Source organism: Neolamprologus multifasciatus, chromosome 5 (assembly GCF_963576455.1).
Source record: "Neolamprologus multifasciatus chromosome 5, fNeoMul1.2, whole genome shotgun sequence".
NCBI lineage: Eukaryota > Metazoa > Chordata > Actinopteri > Cichliformes > Cichlidae > Neolamprologus > Neolamprologus multifasciatus.
In genome coordinates, this window is record NC_140443.1 from 7,498,949 (window position 1) to 7,515,738 (window position 16,790).

At 39.2% G+C, this 16,790-nt stretch overlaps 1 protein-coding gene across 1 annotated transcript; it reads right to left on the reverse strand.

Annotated features, from left to right (window-relative positions):
* Nucleotides 1-159: 159 nt before the first annotated feature.
* Nucleotides 160-14,214, reverse strand: LOC146517973 (rho-related GTP-binding protein RhoA-D-like). Its single transcript, XM_085158886.1, has 5 exons — nucleotides 14,047-14,214; nucleotides 4,844-5,001; nucleotides 2,710-2,830; nucleotides 2,218-2,348; nucleotides 160-584 (listed from the first exon to the last, which is right to left on the reverse strand). The coding sequence occupies exons 2-5, from the start codon at nucleotides 4,997-4,999 to the stop codon at nucleotides 411-413; spliced, it is 582 nt and encodes a 193-aa protein (XP_085015012.1). The 5' UTR covers nucleotides 5,000-5,001; nucleotides 14,047-14,214; the 3' UTR covers nucleotides 160-410.
* Between the last annotated feature and the right edge of the window lie 2,576 nt (nucleotides 14,215-16,790).

The window sequence follows — 16,790 nt, forward strand, 5'->3', positions numbered from 1 at the left end:
TAATTCTCTATCGCTACTGCTACAGTGAAACAGAACTGCCTGCTTGACGAGACTGGGAACTACTCAAAGATTTATACAAGCTGATGATGCCACTTGCCCGAGAAGCTTGTGAAGAACAATACCGCATACAAATGTGCACCTACCAAAGCCAAGTTTAAAAAAAAAAAGTGTAAATTGTTAAGACAGATTTTGGGAGGGACAAAAGCAAATCAATACGGAAACATCAATTTCTAGCCACAGATGTCATATAGTTCATTTCCTGTATTAGGTTTGTTTATGTTCAATTCATCTGCCTGTCTTTGTCATGAAATGTGAGATACAGTACAAAGATCCATTTGGTAATAGGTCAGTCCTTTTTCATGTGTTATTTTTCTCCAATTGGTCAGCTGATTTGATGGCGTCTGGACTGCTCACAGCACCGTGCAGCCACTTCTCTTCTTGCGCTTGCGGACCTGCAGTGCTGCTCTCGTGGCCATCTCAAACACCTCCCGCACACCATCCTTCGTCTTGGCAGAACACTCCAAGTAGCCAAAAGCGCTGATCCTACCAGCCATGTCTCTGCCTTCTTCTGTCTTCACTGGCTCCTGCAGGGTTAGATCGGACACCATTAGGGACTCAATTAAAGTGCTGAGAAAAGAAGGAGAGCTCAGTTTACTTTCCAGGGAAAATCATGATATCACTGAGGAGATCCTTGATTTTTTTTCCCCCTTTTAAAGTGAAATTAGAGCACTAACAATCAGTCAAGAATAAGTCATTCCATAAGCAGAATCAATACAAAATTATCAATGTAACTGTGCTTAGAACATGAATTATTTTTCATGCAAAAAAAGGCTCTTTTTTTAACTGTTTTTTTGTCATATATGTGACATTAAACTGAGTCTTTTTGCATTTGAACTGCTGATAAAAAAAAAATCATTTTATACACTAAGACACTGATCATTGTCAGCTACAGTCTAAACACCCCCTCACTACCATAATACTTATTAACAAAAGAATAAGCACAGTTTGATGTGCCTCTCACCGCCTTTTTAGCATGACTCATTTACCCAACCGACGAAATCTTGGAATCAAGGGCTCAAGTTTACGGCTTTATGTCTAAGCCATTTATCACATATCTTACAAATATCAAACCGATGTCTGTTTTACTATGTAAGAGTCAAACTCTTGAACTGACTACTGATGTCTTGATTTCCACAGACAGGAAAAGCTCATCTGTGAAAACATAAAACTGAGATGTTATTCAGGCTTTCACTTTGCTGTTCTCCTTTTAGTGACAGAAAACAAAACATTTTGCTTTTTTGACATATCATTTATACTGTCAGTATGTTTTGATTAGCAAATTGAAATCTTTTACATCTTATGAAATCAGTTTGACAGAGACACATGCTTTAACTTGTTACTGACACTGACATTTTTGACATTGTGATTTTCTATATTTCGATTCTTCTATTGCTTTCTTACTCTAAATGATTGCATGCCAATCCTAGAAGAGGGATTCTTCTTCCTCCTGCTGTCTTCTCTCAATTTTTTTTTGTAAAGCCATTTGATAGAAAGTGTCCAATTACATAATATCTTCTTTGCAGTACGAACGCTGTGTTTTGCGATAAGCGTTCATACTCGGTGACAAATTAAACCAGCTTCCCTGAATCATATTTCATGCTCTGACTGTACAGCCATCTGAGGCTTCTGCTTTTCACACGCTGTTCTGGATTAGAACATTTCTGTCCTGTCATAGTTCTGATGTGGTCGAAAAATATTAAGAAAAGTCCCGTCACTGTCAGTAAGCTGTGAGATTGATGCTGTAGTTAATACACTGGTGGTGTAATGTCGTAAACATGTGGTTGAAACCCTGTACAATAATGATTTTTCCATTTCTACACACAGGCCTTTAGTGTTTCTATAAGCTGACAGTTCTTAAACCGAGTACGCTGGTGAAGCAGGAAAAGCAAGATTAACGTCATCCGTCATGCAGCTCCTTTAGAAAGAAATGTGAGACTGCAAACATTCACAGGATGGTAGTGCTACATGACCCTTTTTTATTTATTTTTTTAAAAGGGTCAATAACACGTGCCTAGATATGTCAAAGAAAATCCTAACAAATGAAATGTTTCAACCCAGCACATATCCAGTGCCTTTTAGTGCCTGAGATTTCAAGAACTCTCTACCTGCATCAGATTAGCTCATTCCACTGTTCATTGACCGTCAAGGCCTTTGTACCTGCTTCATCTTGGCTAGCTCTCTCCGTGTATGCTCATCGTTCCTCAGGTCCTTCTTGTTCCCCACCAGGATGATGGGAACATTGGGACAGAAGTGCTTCACCTCAGGCGTCCACTTTTCAGGGATGTTTTCTGTCCCAGGAAAGACAAGAAGTGAGCTGAAATACTCAGTATAGGGAGGAGAACTATAAAAAGAGGACAAGCAGTGCAGAGTCACAGTGCAGAACGCTTCTCATGATGGATTGCTCTGCAGCCTCCTTGAGGCAAAGATGTTTTTAGCTGCATTAATCCCACTTCCCATCAAGTATATTAGGGTATTTTACAAGGACCCTCTCTCGCTTATTTGACCTACGTTTGGTTATGTAAGATAGAGCAATATGTTCATGAACGATCATTTTAATGGAATAGAAGTTATAAGTACTATAAGTTTCGTTATTCATCATTTGTAATATGACATTTTAAAACAGACTACTCTAATTTATTCTTTCCTCACCTAAACTGTCTGGGCTGTCAATGGAGAAGCACATCAGGATGACATCTGTATCGGGGTAAGAGAGAGGCCTCAACCTGTCGTAGTCTTCCTGGCCTGCAGTATCCCACAATGCCAACTCCACCTGGAAAAAACACAACATCAAAACATGGATTCATCCGGAACAGAGAACAAATGCAGTTTTGCTCCTTAATATTACTCATCTTTATAAACACAGACTTCTCTTGTAAACAGTTAACATACCGTTGCCCACTAATGGAGACGAATGCAACAGATAACCAGTCATGACATCACTTCTGCTCAATGACGCAGAAATTCTGAGGCATGTGGAGGATCTGAGTAATCTTTCCAAAGGCTGGAGGTTTAAATATGGGGAACCAAACAATGCTGGAAGTATCTGACATAGTATCGCTTTTCCCTCTTGTTACAACTACTTTCTTCATCTTAAAGTGAATTCATTTTTTTAAATCACCCCAGCAGCTCTGACCTAATCGGGGCTTCATACTGTAAATCTATTAGTTGTGTAAGGCTGTCAGTGTTGTGGAAATGAACTTGGTGACTGGGCTCATCCCATCACACCACTGATTAATTCAATTAGGGAAAGAGAGAGATTAGCAACCATCAAACCGGTTAGCGTGTCTCCCTCTAAAGGCATCAACAGCCAAGCTTCACTTGAGTTTGCTCTTCAGCTGACTCATTGGATTCAATGGAAAAAGAAAAAAGAAACTTTTGCAAAGTTTAAATACCAGAACTTTGCTGAATGACAGATTTTTGTATGCCCACAGAAAGCACAAAAATCTGTTAACGGTCCCAAAATAGAGGTTTGCAGAGGCAGAAGGTGGGAGGTGGCCGAACACTGTTGAGACTGCATGAGGAACCAGCGCTCTATGTTCCCACTGGACTAGTTGTAAGCTGCAGAGTTCAGGGAGGGAAAGACAGAGGAAAAAGACCCCAAACCCCACAGCTATTTGTGGAATCGGCTCAGTCCGCTGACGATGAGAGTATCTTTCCCTCATGGGGTGGGGGTTGAGGAGCTAAAAACTTGGGGCTGAACACAAATCTAATCCATCCTGTTGTGTAAGAAGCTAAATCTGACGGGATGGTTATCCTCCATAGAGACACTCAAAGACTTGACACTCACATCTTTTCCAAAATGATCCCTTTCTAATCTGTGCATCATTGCTCCCTAACTTTAAATTTCCTGTCCAGAACATGAGCTTTAACCTCCTGACTACCTCCACCTAAGAAGTGCAGCCAGGACAAGGACAGGAAGTGAGGCACGTTTATCAGGCAGTAGCACGAGGATGGTGATCCTGAGGGAAGGAATGGGATTGCTAAGAGACATCCCTGTTCCCCGTCTGAACAGGAAGCTGGGAAGTAGAGTCATTTCCTGTTTTGCCAAGTTGTGTAGCGATGGTCGGCTAAAGAAAAAAAATAAAACGACTGGACATAACGAGCCATCTGCAGTTTAAACTCGACCGTCACCACCTTCCCATGACTCAGATTCAAGACGTCACACGCACAAAAAAACTGTTTTTCTCTTGTTTAAGGCTGTGCATGCAGCTCTTGTCCAGGAGCAAAAACACACACACGTAAACAATGGTGTCGATAGCACATTATCTCTTGTCTGGCTAATAAGGTCACTACTCTTTCAGAGTATCCCAATAAAAAAATTAAGTGTTGATATTGTGGAAACCAAGATTATATTTACACCGCAATTAAGAAAAATGTATCTTCTTAATTTTCAACTGGTGCCTGGGGCCTGTTTTAATTTAGTTTAATGTAGTCCTTCAGAAAGCTAGCTTCTGAAATATTATAAAATCCACTTCACACTTGCATTCTCAGCCAGCAGTTGCATCATCATAATTAGAAGCCTACTTTGGTCAACTACTTTAAAAACAAACAAACAAAAACCTCAAGTGTTTATGGTACGTCTGGCAACATTAGTGCAAACTGTCTGGTGTGAGAGATGGGAGAGGTTGACAGTAGCAGCAGTAATTGAGGGGGATTGGACTTTACTTACACTCTCATGTTCTTAAATCTACAATTAGCCTAAATAATTGAAAAGCATTTCTGTGTTCATGACGAGAGACACCATCACTTTAATCGAGTCAGTTTTAGTGTAAATAGCACAAACCTGTTTTCCGTCAACCTCGATGTCAGCGATGTAGTTCTCGAACACAGTAGGGACATAGACTTCGGGAAACTGATCTTTACTGAAAACAATGAGAAGACATGTTTTCCCACAAGCTCCGTCTCCAACAATCACCAGCTTCTTCCGAATGGCTGCCATTTCTGTCGGGAGAACAACAAGAAGTTCTTCAAAACATGTCTGCCTGAAGTCAAACAAGACATTAACCGTCTCATCTATTCGTGGATTTTACATAGTAGTTATTTAAATTATCAGTAGGGATCATAAGATAAATCAAGAACACAGTGATTTTTTTCCTTGCTCAAGCAGTGTAGCTCCAAAGCAACCACTCTGACATTTCTGACAGGCCGTACGGCATTACACCTTCGGGAAAGCTCTGATCTACATACTGTCACGGCAAAATGCAGTCACAGACCTTGAATCCCCAATGCCAAATCTAGTCTACAAAGCCACACAAACAGAAGAGACGGAGGTTAAGACAGAAGTGAAGGAGAGGAATAAAAGACATGTAGAGACAAGCTAGGAAATGAAGGGATGTGTTATCAGGCTCCGCATCCTCTGCTGGCTTGCAAGGAGGAGAAAAGTGTAAGGAAATTAGAGTAGTTGATGAAGTGCTTGGTGGCATCCTAAAAAAGCCAAAACACTAAACTCGTTTTGTTTCCATGTGTGTACTGTGCAGGCATCCTAGCCCTAAATTAAAATCAATTAAATGTTATACCTATGCTTTAAGAAGCTTTGCGAGTTTTTGTGCACAAACCATCAAGAAACATTATGAAGTATCCCCAGGTCAGAAGACTAGTTCAGCTGGTGTGTTTGGGGATGCATAGGGATGAGTTAGCAGTGCTGCTGATGGATGAGCTGGAGCCCTGCTGCCTGGGAGCAGCTGTGCATATAGTCATTTGGCTCCTCACCTCATCCACCTTCTGCCAGACAGTCTTGACACTAATACTCTTCACGAGGGGCACCGACTCATCAGGGGAAATTCATCTTTCTGTGCTACAGGCAAAACTTTGAGTCGACTCTGCCCCAACGCCCACTTTTAATTGCTGCTCAGATGCATGGCAACACCAGTGCTTTCAATAAGCAGCATCAAGCCATTTTTCAGAAGTCACGATGAAACACAGACTGAGGTCATTATTTAAACTGTTGCTGGTTTCATATCGTATCATCAGACATTATTTATTTCATGCAGAGCTGGGGGGGGCAAAATTAATCTTCTGAATACCTTTTAACAAGTCATAAAATAACCATAAAAATAATAAGCTTGTTTAGCATCTCATCTGTTTACAAACACAAGAAAAATGAAAACGGGACACCACAGATTGTACAGATTTTACTACAGGAAGAATTTGCAGACTATTTGATAATACCCATCCCTAAAGTTAAAGCTGTGGCAGGTTATCACTAGCAATTAGTTCGCTGTGTTTGGAAATGTGGAGAAGTAATTACAGTTTGCAGTCAGAAGACGAAGAAACTGCCAAAATTTCAGATCTGAGAATCTGAAACCAGGGATTTTAACCCAAAAAAACCAAGCACAACTAATTATCTGAATGGGTTGTGGCTGCAGAAATATTTTGAAGTTAGAGAGTAAGGGTGACATGGGACTTCCAGAAAAAGCAAAGAAATTAGAGGTCAAACAACAGCCAGTAAAATTGAGGCAATTTCAGTGAAGGAAAAAGAGCTGACAGCTGGTTAACTGCCCATTCTATGTTGTGGTAAACACCTGGGTTAAGAAATAGCATTACAATGTGGAAACTTAATTGTATTTCACCATGTGTTGCTGACAGCAATCAGCCATGTGGAGCTACTGTCTATAATTGGTTTCAGCTTTTTTCCAAGTGGACACGAGTTGAAGCATAAGGTACCCAGAAAACCTCACATTGCCTTGACTTTTTGAGTAGATCCTCCATTGACCACTTTTGCCAGTAAACGTCTCTATCAGCACTTAACCAGCTGACCTCGAAACAGACAACAGCTCATTTAAATACAGTCTGTGGAAGTACGTACAATTATTAAAATAAAATTACATGTAAATGGTTAAGAAATAAATAGGCTGAATCAGTAGTTTTGCTCTGGAAAGAGCAAAATGAAAAGGGTAAGTGAATGAATTACTTGTCAGCTCCATTACCATGCATATGAAAACTTGGCATAACCAGGAGGAAACTTTGGGTGTTTGGCGGTTGACAGTTTTAATAACAACTTGGTTACTTGTTTCTTGCTATGGAAATTGTGGTCATGGGTATGATCATATTTTCTGTCTTTTGCCCAAGAACCCACTCCTACACTTCCCACAAACTGTGCTGCAGCTGCAAAGCTTTTGTTAAGCTGCACCAAATACTCAAGTTTGAATTTAGGCTGCTCACTCCATTTACTCACTCCAGTTATTCTGCATGTTTAATATGCTCATGAAGAACAAAAAAGAGCAAAGGCTTTGACAGCTATAAAAGAACAACAAAAAAATAATGAGCTGCATTGAAGAGTGCCTGATACATCTCAACGCACACCACACAGCATCTTTTGCTTTTCAGAGACTGCCAAATGGACCAGAAATACTCTCAACTAGATGATGGGTTCAGAGCCAAACAAGTGGGAGACAGCAGCACCGAGGCCTCTGTGAAACAAAACAACCCACTTCCTGTTCTGTGGAGCCTGGGAGGAGCTTTTTTGGCTGTAGTTCTGTTTGGACAGGCCTCGGCAGAGCCGGAGCACGGAGGGAGCAGCCAGAGGCGACGCGTGCAAGCAAGCACACGTGCAATGCCTACATTCACATACAGCCACATGTACACAGTTGCTTTTTGGAGCTGCACATTGAGTTCTTCCTATTGATATTAGCAGCCTGTGAGAGAACATCTTGACACGTTGACAAAAGGAAATTATGCGTGAAAATGTCCCATATAGTCACAAATGGTGCCAAATCCTCAGGCTGTCTATGACTGATGCTCTCAATTTAGGGACTAATGGATACTAATGACAGCAACTACTAAAGAGGCAGGTGGTTGCTAGTAGAAATCGATTTTGCTCTATCCTCCAGATGACACCTGTTCAACATGATTCAGCATGGAAAAAACTTTAGCTCATCCTCTCCACGTTCATACTAAAGTCTCTTCTTACCCTGATTCAATTAAAACATGTTTGAGCATCGCTTACCACAACTAGTGTCTGACTAGAAACCCCACTGGATGTAGGTGCAGTTGTTACTAAATAATTAACACTCTTACTGAAAGCTGTGGAAAAGCCAAAAATAAACTGGCACATATATCTTTGATTGTACACAATGTAACTCGAGGCATCTGAACGTGCACAGAGATATTACTGGAATACGTTCATAAAAACTCAACTATCATGGTGGAGCTGGCTGAGGACCATCTGTTTTATTTACATCAAAGAAGCACGCTGCCTGAAAAAAAAACAAAAAAACAACACAGGATGACACCAAAGCAACTTTAATTAACTGACCTTAGAGTCAAGATTGAGTTTCTTGGAAGAAAAGCCAACATTCATCTTTTATCTAGTGAGATGATCCTGAAATTTTTATTTTCCCGTCAAAATGTCAAAGCAAGGTCGTGACCCTTTGAAGAAAAAAAAAAAAAGGCAAGGTTGCATTCTGGGTAACCTCAAAAACAGCCTGTTTGTTTATTTGTAAAAGATCCTTCTAGTTATGAAGCTAGGGTGCCTGCAAAAATTCATTGTGACTACACTTCACAGTGCAACATAATGTCTCCTACTGAGGCGCCCTGGTAGCCAATCCCTAAAGTCCAAGAGATCATTTCAAGTGGAATAAGTTAAAAAATAATTACCACCACGGTAACTTTCCACAGTTGCATGGTATTTTCTCATAGTGCTGCTGCTATTGTTTTGGGCTCTGAAATACCTTCATGTTCACAGATCTGTTACCAAATCTAGACTTCCTGGATTGTATTTTATGCCTCTGGGGCAACAAGCTGCCATTGAACCTTGTGTTGTTTTCATAAAGGGCTGAGTTCTGTTGAAACAACTCCTGGTCGCAGACTGCGTTAATAGCAGTTCAAACCGAGGAGTCCTTTTCCATATTATTTCACTGAAATGCAGGCCTGAAGAAAAAGATTGATTTCATTAAACTACAAGAAAAATCTGAAAAGAATGAACAATATCCTGTCTATCAGGACTTTCTAATATTTCTGCATTACACTGTGAGCCACGCTGTAAAGACAATGTTCTTGCTAACGCGTTATGTGGTCCCTGAAGGAAAACAGGAAAAAAAAAAATGCACTACTATAGGCTACATTTAATTTCACAGTTCATCTCATGCTAAGACAAATTAGCCCAAAAGCAACAGAGGAAGAATTTCTCTTCAATTTCCACTCTACTGTTTGCACTTGGTGTCAAGAAATGTAGTGACCACTTTCCTGGTTAATAACAAAGAACAGCACAAAAATGGCAATTATCTACATACACACAATTTACCAAGCAAACGAACACATGACAAAAGGCTTTCCTGTGAAGCCTGGAAATTGGCACAAAAAGATTAAAACCCACTGCTCTGAAGCAATACCTCACTATTTCCATTGTGTAGCTTGCATTTTGATGGTCTCTTGTGTATTTGTTGTCAAGTTGTAGGTATTTCAAAAGGCCAGTCTAGTAAGCAGGCATTGAAAATTAGATTAGGCTACAAATGCTATGCATTTAACAGTAATACTGTTAAGGGTAATAAGAGTAAACTGCTAACATTATACTTGTCTGTTAATATGAAGGAATAGTACGGACAGAATTACCTCAAGGCTGGAATTAAGGGAAAAACAGCTTATGCCACTCTGTCCAAAGGTAACGAAATCCACTTACCCTCCAAATCCAACCCAACACGTAAGAATATCTTGTTTGTTCATCCACAAAAAAAGAGAAAAGTATCAAAGTATGAATAATTATGATGAATATTTCGGTTGGTAAGCTGTTCACATATAATCAAGAGGTATAAATGACTTAGATTTAGGTATCCAGCCAATGAACGGAAAATGATTCGAATAACTTATTATGCATTTTTTATTTATTTTATTATTTCATCATGAAACAGGTGTTAAATACAAACCAAAAATCAACAAACACGAATAAATATTTTTAGCATAGTGTCCTTATGAAGGGGATAAACTGTAAAACACGACTTAAGTCTTAAGTCTAAGACTTAGGTCATAAGACTTGGTCCAAAGACACCCATTGAAAGGGAAAGCAAAGCACCATTACTCTGTACAACTATTTGAGCAATGCCCCGGGTTAATGAACACGCCACCTCAATCCTTCTCTAAGGAGGTTTCCTGAGGCTTAAGGGCCAACAGGAGTTATGCAACAAGCTGAACAGAGTTACTGCAGAGTAGAGCGTGACCCTGACCGCTGAGGTAGAGCTGCCTCTCTCTGCTCATGTGAGTTTGATATCAACAACAATGCTGAACATACACGAACATCCAGCTATTAACAAACATGTTGTTCCTGAGACTACAGCGATGATGACTTTTTGTTCTCATGTCCTGCAAACATATAACAGGAAATGAGTCCCGTCAGGATTGTTTTGCACATATAACAAGCTCACAGGACTGATAGTGTACAGTAAAAGAAAAAAAACTCTGACACAGACAGGAGTTGTCCAGGAGCTCTGTCCAACTCTGGTTGTAGAAACAGGTTTTATAACTAACAGAATAATAAAAGCCAGACTGGATTTTGACTCAGTTTGACAGAGAAACGTTCAACATTCATTCCCGTCTAGCCGTGTAGCTCCAAACTACAAAAGAAAAAGGCCTTTTAATGTACTTCAGGGGCATGCCTTTTACAAAAATGTCCTCAAACAACTTCTGCACCTGAACCGCAACTCACAATAACAGACAACTTGTGCCTTTTATCCTCAAGAGGTGCAGTCCTGAAACAGTCCATAAACCTTTAGATCTAAGGGCACCCAGGAATTAGCTGCACCTCTGCACAAGGCAACCTAAGAAATGGGGCAAAATTAAACTGGCAAAGGCTGTGTATGACATAGAGCAGACAGCCCGCAGGACCAGCTGTCAGCACCACCTACACACATCTCATCTACCAAGATTAAAGATTACACAGAGGAATTTGAAAGATACCTTCAAGCCGTTTCATATCTAGTACTTAATGATCGAATATAGCCCTCTTACTATAAGCTGTTGACTACAGCGCAAAAAAGGAAATGTTTCAATGCCGATCTGCATTACACAAGAGCAGGAACACACAGAGGAGATCAAGTCAGCCTCTCACATTCTTAGGGCACAAAAACCCCAGCTCCTGAGTCTCACCGAGTCATGACCATATGCTACACCCAAGGAAATGGTCAAATGTGCCAAAATCAGCTATGCCCAAGACATTAAAAAAAATAGATATATCATTTTTAAGGCCTCTTAACAGCAATGGACAATTAATCCATATGAAGACGACCAGGTGATTGTAAACTAAGCACAGAAATTTTTATGCATTAAAAGACTGTTGACATTTTGGGAAATAAGTTATGTTTTTTTTTCTTGCCGCAATTCTGTAGGTTCAGTGGTACAGAAGAAGTGGTACCAACTTTCAGGTCGCTTTGTGATAAAGAGATCAGGAAAATCATGGCATCAAGCCAAAGTAATGGCCTGGCAGAGTCTGGAAGGTCGGTTTTAATCAACTAAACGAACTGCCTATCACGTCATAACAACAGTATAAGCATGTGATCAGAAAAGCAAATAAGGTTCCAAAAACACATCCTTCAGGTGTTTGCAGTTTCAACACAATTACATAGGTGGAGTCTCATGCAGCAAAAACTTGTTTGATCACCATAATCAGCTGGGCATTCCCAGATTAATGACCTAGATAGATGGCTTCTGTCAAGCAGCCACGACTTTAAAAGTACATCAAAGGAAGACACTCTTGCTCTTGAAGCCTGCTGAGAGGAAGTAGGGGAAGACAACAGAGTTCAGTCAGCTGGCAAACTCTAAGGCAAGAAGCAGCGGCTACACTGAGAGAGAACAGGTACCATAGGACTCACGTCTCTTCAATAACTCAGGTCATGAGCAGCCAAACAGGGATGACTTGTTGGCCAAGAGGATTGAGTTTCCCCGAGTTTGTTTTTTGTCTGTTCCTTTAGAAGCCAACTGTTCTAATCTTTAAAGTCATAATAATGATAATAACTACTCAATACTTGTCCAATATTTTCTCAAATAAATGAGTAATTGATTGGCTTGCAATAGTAGATATTTGTCAGTTATTCAGAGCACAGCCTAAGCTTTCAGGCTGTTTTCTTTCTCACTGGCCTTCACAATCTCTATGAGCATTTCTAGAGTCTGTAGGTAAGAAGGACAGAGTTTTTTGGTAGTGGAAATTTTCTGTTTTCTGTTTATATTCCAAGTGCTAGTTTACAAAACATATTTGAACAGGCTTCGTTTGCATACAGGTAAACAGTCAAAAGAGGGATGCCATTTGCCAAATTGCAATGGAGAACAATCGTCTGTTACCTGAAGGCACTGATGCTTTTTTATTAACTTTTATAAAATGTATTTGCATTTCTAAACATTGACTGGTGGACAGAAATGAAAGTGTCATTGCCCAAAGAAGCTAAGCCACAAGGCTAGCTAATGAGTTCCTACACAGGAGAGTCTGAACCTAAAATATATTTATTTTAAAATCATTTGATTAAAAATAAACTATTAATATTAAAAAACAAACAAAACAATAACTTGATTCTTAAAATTTGTGGAATTCCAACTTCACATATCTTGTTCTCTACAAAATTCAAAGATATTTCAATAATTGTGAAACTTTAAAAAAGTGTTTACATTTTGTTTTTTGCTTGATGACAGAACAACTGGTCTGTCTGTCAAAAGACCAGTCAAATAATCCATTTATGTGCAACAGCACTTGGATTGTTTTCAAAATCAAATTAAAAAAAAATTAGAACTACAACTTCATATGTAGCTGGAATAGGCCCTGCTGTGACCCTGAATTGGATAAGTGGAAGAGGATGGATGGATGGATGAACTTCATGTGTACCATGGGTTAGCACAAATGAGACTTAACTGCTTAAACAATTTTCACACTTTTTGAAAAAAATAAAAAAATAAAAAAAACAAAACCCTGCAGGTAGTTCACACGAACTGTAATCTGCCATTTAGATGGCCAGAATTTTAAAAAAAATCCATATTCTAAACTGAACGTAAAGTAAAGAGATTTTAATGTCTTGAAGAGCTGCTTTGAGATTTTGAGATAAAAGCCAAGTTGCTTTCTTGCTGAGATTCAGCAGATGAATCTGAAACTACAGCCAGACAGCCTAGTTTAGTGATAGAGAAGAAGTCTCTAATGACTTCCAGGCCACCTGGTGATAAATCACTGCACCCATCCAAGGGACTAATCATTTAGTACACATGTGGCATCTACATTTCTTGTTCTGTCCAAAATAATTCAAAGACATTCCAATATTAGAGGTATAAATCTGCCAGAAATGCCTTTCACCTCACACTGGCAAACAACAAAATTGAGGATAGAAAGAACAACCAGAATAGAGAAAAGTGCTAAAAGCTGCTATTGGCTTTCAGACTGCAGACCAGTCAGCTGACTCAGGTGCATCAAGAATTCTGGTTAGCTTTCTAATTAATTTCAACAAACTAAGGAAAACATGTATGAGGTTATCCAATATATGTTTCTCTATTGTAGATTATTTAAATCCCCATTTACAGGGCTGGACTTTCACTTATTTAAACATTATTAGTCCAAAGTTCATCCTCCACATTTCTTTCAGTATATTTGAAAAGCACTGTTTGTAGTTTAAACAGGAAACCTGAATCATAACAATGAGAAAATTAAGTGTTCCCAGGAATGGTACACTTGGAAATTTGCCATAAGGAGCTGCTTAGCCTTATTGAGGTCGCAGCACTTGGAACAGTGAGAACATACCGACGGGATCTGATCTGGTGCCGTCACTTTTAAACTAGCAGCAATGAAGCTATCAACAGTTGTACAGAAACACACCCCGCCAACTACAACCTCGCTGCTTAGACCTCACTGTAAATTACAGCGAGGTCAGGAATTAAAGTGTCATCCACCCGAGAAAAGGCGAATGTTAGTAGGAGAAAAAGCCACCACCTTGTCCCTTTCACCCAAGTAAGTGAGCTATAATTAGACAGTCGGATTGTGTCAAATAAGAATTTTGAGTCAAACCACAGGCTCCGGTTCGCATTTACCTGTCACCAGCCGGACGAGAGGTTTTAATTAATCTTAATCCCTGCTTGCTCCTTCCTCTTGATCGTGACACACACAGACACACTTCTTGCTGCAGTGTTCGCTAAATTTACAGAGTGGGTGTTGAGAAACGGGGCAGGCAAGCAGAGATCCTCCCACTGACAAAAGCTACGAGCTAGGCTAACTTTCAACCACCTCCGGTCAAGCCTTTCAAAATAAATGGGTCAGCTTGTGGCTTCTTGACTTTTCCTTTTTTGTGCTTTGGAAATAAATAAATGATAGAATGTAAACTTTTGTAAATCCAAGAAAAAAATCGTTTTTTCACCTTCTCATCGAAGTTTACCTTGTTTTTCCGTTTTGCACATTCCATTTAATTTTACAAATTGTCATGTCTGATGGGGCAGTTGCCCCATTATGTAACTCGTAGTCAAGCCCAGCTAACAGGGGTTATCTGTGTTGAAAAGTTTATAAATACAAAATGCTTAATGGTCACATAACTGAAAAAATAAAATAAAATCAAACAAAATATGCAAACAAAACAAAAAACAAAACAATCAATTACACAAACAAAAACTTCTGGCTTTTCAAAAAAAAAAAAATTCTTGCATTTAAATCTTGTTGCACTGCCCACCATTAGCCGTTATGTCATCAAGAATTTGTATCAAATTAAATCGAACACTCTAAAACTTGCTTGATTTTGAAGACAGATGGTCGTGTTTCCTGTTTCTCTCTAGTTACCTCACACTAGCTTGATGCAGATTCTGCAGGCACTGGAGGCACCGGGGTCCCTCCTCCCCTTCCCAGTCAAAGATGACATCATCCGTAGTACAAGAAGACTCGTGCAACAGGAGGGATGGGTGTGGATCTCGCCAGTGTAGCCCTCTGTCATAACCTCCACTGGTCACATGTGAAAAATCACTTCCGGAAACTCACTTGGATATATAGGCGCACACATGTTTCTGTTTGTTAGTGTACTTTTAATAATTCTGACATTAAGTCACGCTGTGTTTTTGGAAATTACAAATGGGATCTTACTGTTTCCTCTGAGTAGTTTCAGTTGTTGACAAGTACATCAACAAACAACTAAATGTTTATTGCTTATAATTACATAATTCATAAAGGTGCCAGTCGCTACTAAGTGTCTCTTCCTATATATCCAAGTGAGTAAGCTTTTACTTGCAGTCCATAATTATTTCTTTACAAAAGACCTACAATTCCTTATGGTCCCAGGGACTTTAGCTCAAGTTGATTTTCCATTCTGCTTCAGTTTTCTTTTGTAACTGAAATAATTCCTAATGTAATTCCAAACTTTTGAAGTGTTTCAGAAGTAGTGTGATATGGCATATTGCAATGGTTTTAGGTTTGTAAGATTGTTAGACCTCTTGTGGATAAAATTGACAGTATACACAAGTGTACTGTGGGATAACATGCTTTTGATTTCTTTTACTTTCTGGTAGACAAATATAAGTTAAAATACAAGCAATAACTTATTTTTATGGTCATCAGTGAAACTGCAGAATGTGACAAAGTGAAGGGTCATCAGTTATTCCTGTCAATTCCTATCGTTCCTATTTTTTTTTTTAAACTCTTATTCTACTACACTCAAATGCTTAGTACTCATGTCAATAACGAACCAAGGACCCTGTTTCCACAAAAGTTGAAAGGGAATGAAAACAAAATACATCAATTTGTAAATCCCAGAAACCCATATTTTATTAACAATGGATCATGGAAAATATATCAAATGTTTAAAATGTTTTGAATGTTACTGAATGTGATGGCAGTAACATGTCTCACAAAGTTGGCATGGGGTTAATAAAAGGCTTGAGTATACTAAAAAGAAACAGCTCTACTTATTAGGTTACCTGGCAACATGTTAGTAACACGACCGAGTCACAAAAACAGCATTCTAGCAGGGCAGAGTTTCAAAATGCAAAAAAGTGCAAAATGCAAATATAAATTGTGGAACATTTTCAAGAAAAAAAAAGTTCCTTAACATAAAATTGTGACACCTTTGAATCATCTAGTAAATGACATCAAAAGACTCAGAGGATCTGGAGAAATCTCTGTGTGTAAGGAATACGGTCAGAAATCACTTCTGGACGTTGCTCTTTTGGCCTCATGCACTCAAAGAAGAAGATGATCCATGAATGCAGCCATCTCTTTTACGGCAAAATTCATTTAAAATGGACGGAGGCAAAGTGGTCACACAAACTGAAAACTCAACTTCTTTTTGGGAAACATGGACACTGTGTACTCCACACTAACGAGGAAGGACTTTCCAGATTGTTATTAACACATATTTCAGTAATACAGTGCTGAACTGTATACTGGAGCTATTTCAACGTCTTTTGACCAACTGAAGACATTTGGAAAAGCAAGAAATCTAACAAAGCTGCCCAACAGGACTGCTGAGCAGCAAGAGTTATGTCAGACAAGAATAGGGCAATTTCCCTTTCCCAGAACTCCAGCAGCTGGTCTCTCCAGTTCCCAGATGTTTACAGACGATTGATAAAAGGAAAAAGAGGAAATACTTCATGGTGGTAAACAACCCCGTCCCAACCCTTTATAGACATGTTGGTACCTCTACATTCAAAGTGAACTTTTTTTTGTTTTCCTAAACTAGTACATTTTCTCACTTGAAACATTTTATATGTTCCCTGTCTTCTACTGTGAATCAGATATGGGTTTAAGAGATTTACACGGCATCCCCAATTTTTTTGACATTGAAGTTGTACATTGACAT

Coding starts and splice junctions, on each gene's coding strand:
- LOC146517973 (XM_085158886.1), bottom strand. CDS start 4,999: ATGGCAGCCATTCGGAAGAAGCTGGTGATTGTTGGAGACGGAGCTTGT. Junction 2,349..2,709: donor TGACAGCCCAGACAGTTTAG/GTGAGGAAAGAA, acceptor TTCCTGGGACAG/AAAACATCCCTGAAAAGTGG. Junction 585..2,217: donor AGCTAGCCAAGATGAAGCAG/GTACAAAGGCCT, acceptor CTAACCCTGCAG/GAGCCAGTGAAGACAGAAGA.